Below are 7,453 nucleotides of genomic sequence, written 5' to 3' on the forward strand. Positions count from 1 at the left end.
TTTAACAGGTCTGACGCTACTATGCGCCCCGGCTGTATCTAGGCTAACAGCTAACATGCTAACTATTATTTTTATGTCACTAGTCACTTGAAACAAATTTAGGAAGATAGGAGACAGGTTGAAATAAACCGAAATTTCCCTTTAAGTTTGAGGAGTTTTATTGCTTTAAAAGGTGTCTGCACATGGAGGACTGGCACCTGTGTTGCAATAAGTTAGCAACACATTATCAGCGCTGCTGCTGTACCAGCATTTATTCATACATAAAAATGTAGGCGTCTTTAAAACCTAATATTTTGCAATTTTGAGGATGTTTTCTTCTTCAGTTACACAAATATTGCAGTGTATTCAGATGGGGGCTTTTAGCTGTCATTGTACACAGAGCAATGTAGGAGTTTACTTTTGAACCAGATGCTGGTACAACCTCCTCTACTTCTGCCCAGTGTGACTGAATGATCAGCTGACAGCACAGTCAGAAGCCAAGCAGGCGAGATGCTCCATGGTGTGATTTTATAAGGGAACTATGACCAGGATGCACACTTTTTCTCTGACTGTGTGGAAATAATAAGCACAAGCACTAAACGTGGATCTTGCTGGGAAAGCATGAGACTAACGCAGGCTGATATAGGGGGTTAGTGTGGGGCGGCTGCTCTGCAAGAGTGCTCAACTGAGAGTAACTAGGCAGGGGAGTGAATAATATATTTATCATATTTAAGGTGCAATTTAATTTAAAAAAAAACATATGTAACAAAGTTCTTGTTGTAATGTGTGTTAAATTGGGCCTTTGACATGTTACAGGAGAGCCACTGACCACGGGCTTCAGTTAAAGGGATAGTGCACCCAAAAATGAAAATTCAGCCATTATCTACTCACCCATATGCCGAGGGAGGCCCTGGTGAAGTTTTAGAGTCCTCACATCCCTTGCAGAGATCGGCGGGGGCAGCAGCTGGCACACCTAATGGTAGACGGCGCCCCAGACTAACGTCCAAGAACACAAAATTGAATCCACAGAGTACCTCCATACTGTTCATCCGTAGTGACCCAAGTGTGCTGCAGCCGCGACATAAAAAAAGTTGTTTGGAAAAACGTCATATGAACTCTGTTTTTAGCCTCACTGTAGCCTGTAGCTCTAACTGCTTCTCTGTGCTCCGCGTTCACGTGTGTGCGCCTGCGCGAGACCAGCGAAAGCATGAGCTTTGCTCACCCGTGTTTACATCACGTGACACGTGCACCGCAGGGAGGGACAACAGTAACCACAGAGCTAAAAGATCATTTGCACTACGGTCTTTTAGCAAAGGACAGCCCAACATGTCTGAAGACTTTGAAATTGAGGAGGAACAGCATTTCTTTGTTGAGCCGTATTTGTTTGAGCCCGAGTATACGGACAGAACTCAGGCTACTGGACAAAGCAGCCGCCGCAGCTCATGAGCCTAACCCTCAGCCAGCCGCAGAATACCGGAGTCGAGCACTGGAAACCTGGTGGTGTAGTTGTTTCAAATGCAAAGCATTCCTCGGATGAGGAAAGTCTTTGCTGCTCAGACTGGGGAATTGGTGATGCCTGCACTTGAGAATCTGGACATCAGTACTGACAAGACTGCTGCTCTTCAAAGATCACCGATCACCCTGAGCGCGGAGTACAGAGAAGCAGTCAGAGCTACAGGCTACAGTGAGGCTAAAAACAGAGTTCATATGACGTTTTTCCAAACAACTTTTTATGTCGCGGCTTCAGGACACTTGGATCACTATGGATGAGCAGCATGGAGATACTCTGTGGATTCAATTTTGTGTTCTTGGACGTTAGTCTGGGGCGCCGTCTACCATTAGGTGTGCTAGCCGCTCCACCCGCTGATCTCCACAAGGGATGTGAGGACTCTAAAACTTCACCAGGGCCTCCATCGGCATATGGGTGAGTAGATAATGGCTGAATTTTCATTTTTGGGTGCACTATCCCTTTAAAGGTTTAGCAATGCAAAAGGGACGAGGTCAGTTCCACCCAAGTCCTCTGGGTGGTTACGAGGTGGGGGGAATTCTGAATAGTATACTCAACGACTAGTCTTTCATCAAGGGGAAACTCTGTATGGCAGGGATTTGCCTGCCTTGTACACAAGTTAATGTGGTGACATAACAGGATAGATGCCAGTGAGTCATGGGGTGTTCACACAAGATCTCCATATAGGCCCATTCTGAAGCATTTTCATTACTTCAATGGATAGCTGTACATTTTCCCTCTTGAATGCAAAGGATTTTCCTTAAAGCTATAGTGCGTAACTTCTACAGGTCCGTAAATGTCCGTTTCACCCAAGCCACTACTAGAGGAGATGACACAATGCTGATTAAGCCGATCGGCTCCTCTAACATCTCGCAGTATTTTTCAATATATATCATTTTTAGTATGCGTGTCGACCGGCGACATTCCCGCGCTGGCACACAGGAAATGCTTCCTCACAACAAGAAGGGAGGGGGAGGAAGAGTGGAGAGTCTCATAGCAAGAGGTAGAGCGCAGGTAGAAAGAGAAAGCAACATGGCGGAGAAGCGGCCGAGACACGGTTCAGAAGTGGATCCTACCACAAAGGCAAGTGTTACTCTGTGTAAGGTGTGTGGCGACTGGCATTTCATTTCATTTATTTCCTTTTGACCCCTCCCCGGGGTATAAGGGACAAACAAAAATAACATTAACAAATCAGAGCAGGCGGCAACCAATGCACAACAAAATAAATAGAGCAGAATTAGTGTACATACGTACAAGTCAAAGCAAATCAAGAGAAACTATTCAGGATTTTCTTTAAAAGTTTCAACAAATTTGACAAGACCTTTACTTTTCGAGATGACATTAACTTTTGAAACTTATAAATATTTGGATTTACTCTATAGAACTGTCCGACCAGCTCTCTTCTCTCTTTGTTAAAAAAGGAACACACAAGTACATAAAGATATTCGTCTCCTCGATTGCCAGTCAAACAAAGAGTACATTGCCGAAGGACATTTTCACGATCATACCTGCGCTCAGAGACAGGTAACTCGTGATTTCCACACCGAAACTTAGACAAACAAATCCTTTCAGCAGGTCTTAACACAATCAAATAAGGTTCAAAAGTGAAATCCGTTTTAAACAATTTATAACTATCACATAAAGGGTTGCTTTGTAATTTCTCATGCCATCTCTGTAGTTCCATGTCAGATAATCTACGTTCAATCATTAATTTTAAATACTTAGGGTTCATCCGTCCAGCGTCATGCCATAAGTACGATAAACCACAATCATCAAGAATATTTTTAACTTTGGAAATCCATTTACACTTAAAAATATTGTCATCATACAAAGTCTTGAAAACAATAAACACGGTGTGTGGCGAGTGTTACTCTGTGTACATGGAAGTGCCGCCGGCTTATTAGTTGTAATAACGCATTATCAGCTGGGAAGCGACAGAAGTTACGCATTATAGCTTTAAGTAAAAATCTCTTTCAGCCCTCATGGACATTCAACATTGTGGTGACATTTGGGCCCTTTCATGCCTTGGCTTTGTCCAGACTTTCTGAGTTTTCAGTTTGATCCAAACCACAATTATAAGTGTGAAACCTCCCGTGGACCATGATCCAGAGCAAACAGTCGAACTCTGGTCAGACGAAAAGAGGCAGTCTCAGTCCAGTACCGAACCATTGTGCAACTTGTTTCTAGTGTGAAAACATTTTTTGGATGGTTCAGACCAATTACAAGAAGCTCTGGCGGGCTATTGTCATGTTTTACGAGTATCCTGGCTGCTTTAAGGAATAACTTGGCATGTAGTGTGTGAGTGTGGCTGAGGTAGAGAGAGAGAGAGAGAGAGAGCGAGAGAGTGACTGTAAATGCCTTCAGAACAAACAGGTGTTCACAAAAACACACAACAGAACAAAAGGAGCCACAGTAGCACATGGGGAGAGAAGGACGACTTTCTAAAGAGCCAGCTGGAAAGAAATCTGAAAAACTACAACAATTTCCTAAAAGGATGATGGAAGGAGGAAACCAGAGGACGGGAGAGCCAGTCTGCAGACCAATCGATGTCAAGAATCTGGAGGCGCAGCACACATAGGTAATGACAAGAGTACATAGGTATGTTATATAAAGTTCTTTAGTGCGCTCACATAATTGCAATATGAAACTAAAGCTAACTGGATCAAATGCTGACATTGTAACAAAGATATTGGTTTGGATTTTCAGGTGTGAAAAGGCCCTAAAAGACATTCTTGTTTAGCAGACTAGAGAGAGTCTGGAAAAAACACATATATAAACGTAACTACCATATAATCATTTTACAATCTGCAAAAGGATCTCATGAAAATTCCTTCACACATTAATACCATACCTACCTGCGCATTGGCTTTGCGTCCATGCACTGAAGAACAATGTTTGGTCCCACACCTTGGGGTTGACCTACAAAGACAACAAAACCAAACCCACGTTCTCTGTAGTCAGTCTGTTCTCGCCACGTAACTGAAGGAAATTGACAGTCATTGTAGCAGTATGTTTGTCAGTGGGCCCTTTCACAATTTTCCTGTTGTCCATTTAGTTTTTTGGTCTCCAATTTTATGTTTCCATTTAGAAAACATGCTTGCCTGCTGAGGAAAAAGCTACGACATCCTCTTGTGGGGGTACACTAATTGCTTTTCTTCTTATCATTGTAGTTTATGCCTCATACCCTGTCTTGCTACCTTCCAAATTTGATCTGTAGTCATTTCTCTAAACAAGACTGAAATCAGATTGATCCGATTGCTTACACTGAGTCACCAGTTTATTAGACACACCTGTGCAAACTATTACAATCAAATACAGTTGCCCTGCAATAAACCCAGCGTTTGTACAGTTTATGAAGTACGCTTGTTGTTGACACTGTGTCAGACAGGTCTGTAATTAATTCTGTGGTCATGCAGTGACACGTCTGCTTTTGTTATCCAAACACATATGTAAATGGGGTTGGATATATTGTAAAACACCTTTCTGTGTAATACAGTCCTGTAAACCACCACCACTAACTACAGCCCTGACCATGGAATTGAATCTACACTTGTCTGATACAGTATATACACAATCAATGCACTACAGGTTCCATATTGGTAGTGTTTATTGCAAGGTAACTGTATTTAGCTGCAGTACATTTAACACATATAACTACTCAGCAGCTAACTGTGTATTTGCTAGTTAGTTAGGTGTGAAATTTTAGTGCTGTGAGTCCTGCTGTTGTATACAACACTTAAGTGTACAGCATTCATGTACATCTTATCTGTGGCTGTTGAATTCGGTAAGGAGAATGAATGGGATGCATAATTTAGCTGCACTGTGGGTGTGTGAATGGGTTAATAAGAGTCCTCTTTACTTCTTTTACTATAATATATTTTGGCATCTTCATTTGTTGTTGGAATAATTGTATAGATGATAATGAACTTTGTGGATTTGAGAATCTGCTGTCACAGATTGCAGCAGCTAGGTGGAGCACAGTTTTCAGATAACACTACACTAAAGTTATTAACCGCACCACTGATTAGGATTAATTAACGTTAGTAAGAGAACAGGAAAGCAAAACGATTAGTGTTGCACGGAATCAGTGGCTCAGATGTTCACTTAATGCTACCATTACCATAGGTATTGAGTCAGAGTATCTCCACTATCAGTCCTTTCATTCATATAACGCTAATACGCGGTCGCCCTCTGTGATTTATTTATGTCAAGCTGCATTCTTCGCATGGTTAAAAGGTAGTTAAGATTAGCTGGCAAACTGTTTATTGTTAGCGGTTTCAGCAGATAGACAGATCCGGGTGCGAAGACACTTAACGTTAACGTAACGTTAGCTAGCTAGCTAACAATAATCACTATTTACCATGTTATAGTACCAATTTAGCTTCAGCGAGGTTTTTCGAAAGTTGTGGCAGAAACAAATTAGCTAAACAGACGAAATGTGTCATTCTGAGCCAAATTGCATTCGCGCAAAACGATAAAAATCTACTAGCTAGCTAACGAGTTAGTTAGATCATTTCTCGGGTATGTCGGTTAACCCTATGTGCTAACGCTAGCACTGAGGCAGGGAATCCACAGGCGATTCAAACCTTTCACATTAAGATGAATACACACAACCAAAGAAAACGAAATGGAACAAAATATGAAGAAATTTCCTTGTTAGCCAACATGTTGAGGGTATCTGTAGCCACTTGATCTGTGTTAGCATCAGATGAGAAACCACGGACTGTTACAAACTGCAATGCTAACGTTAAAAAAGTGAACGTCAACGCTTCCGAAACGACGTGTTGACATTATTATTCATTGACAACTACCTGAGAATGAAGTAGAGACATTAAAGACTGGTTTTACCTTATATTTCCATCCCAGCGACAGAACGAAGTTGCCCAGGTTGCTAATGTTTACAATTTAATGCCGTCGGCTAAACAGTGGTGCTTTTCTTCCTCTGTATAATGCGCATGCCAAATGCCAAGCGCCACTTCCGGACATTGATTTTTCAAAATAAAAGCATGCGATTTCGTCATTGCATTATATTTATATCTGCGGACAATATTATCAAATATTGCTCTTGAGAAAAGACATTTTAATAGCAAATCATTAGCTGCCCTTAAAATTGACGGAGTTCCCTCCAGAGATCCAAGGTGAATCTCTAATTTTGTCACAGCATTTTATAGAAAACTCTATGAATCTAAATTGAATGAAAAAGATTGTGCCAGTTCCCTGGGAAAAAATCATTCTAATATCCTCTAGACCGATAAAGAATTTAAATCGACGTGTGACTCTGACCTGTGTATTAATGAAATCAAAGATGCATTGTTTTAAGTTTTAGGGCAAGAGGACTGACAGCCTGTTGAATGTTATGTACACTTCTGGGAAATTATTCAAATCACATTAAAATTACATACAGAGAATGCATTAGTCAAGGAGGGATGGTGGCTACCATGAAGCAGGACATTATATCTTTCATCCCAAACCCCATAAAGATCCTTATCAATAGATAATTGGCATCCCATTACTCTCTAAACATTGGATTATAAGATCTTGGCTGTATATACAAACAGATTAAGGAACAGGCTAGATTCAATTGTATCTGAAACTCAAACAGGGAGCGCCTGAGTTGGTGAGGTTGAGACTGGCTCAACTGGATCCCCTGGCCTGTTTCCCTTCATTCCAGTCTGAGGGGGTGGATTTCTGTGGGACCACTGTGCAGGAGAAGTCTGCCACACGGGGAGGTGATGTGCTCCTGCAAAAAAGAGGAAGGCAGCGGGGACGGACCAGCTCTCCTCCAAGGTTGACCGCTTGGCTGCTGATATGGAGCAAATGAAGGCGCTCCTTCTAAGTCACCAGCCTGCTGGTGGGGTGGTGCCTCCTGTTGTCTTGTCTGCCCAGGAGTCACCGCTGCCATTGGACGATGCTCTCTCCATTGCAGCTTCGCTGAGTCAGTTCCATGACTCACAGGGTAGTCCAGCC

At 42.1% G+C, this 7,453-nt stretch overlaps 1 protein-coding gene across 2 annotated transcripts in view; it reads right to left on the reverse strand.

Annotated features, from left to right (window-relative positions):
- Positions 1-6,461, reverse strand: part of klhl20 (kelch-like family member 20) — a 22,224-nt gene extending 15,763 nt beyond the window's left edge. The window contains exons 1-2 of one of the 2 annotated variants that reach the window (XM_050033794.1): positions 6,335-6,461; positions 4,342-4,405 (exon numbers count right to left, since the gene is read on the reverse strand). In XM_050033794.1, the coding sequence (XP_049889751.1) occupies positions 4,342-4,364 (23 nt within the window). In that variant the 5' untranslated portion in view covers positions 4,365-4,405; positions 6,335-6,461. The remainder of the gene's footprint in view (positions 1-4,341; positions 4,406-6,334) is intronic. The other variant, XM_050033793.1, reaches the window with a different exon arrangement.
- Positions 6,462-7,453: the final 992 nt, after the last annotated feature.

This window comes from Epinephelus moara, chromosome 21, assembly GCF_006386435.1.
Source record: "Epinephelus moara isolate mb chromosome 21, YSFRI_EMoa_1.0, whole genome shotgun sequence".
NCBI lineage: Eukaryota > Metazoa > Chordata > Actinopteri > Perciformes > Serranidae > Epinephelus > Epinephelus moara.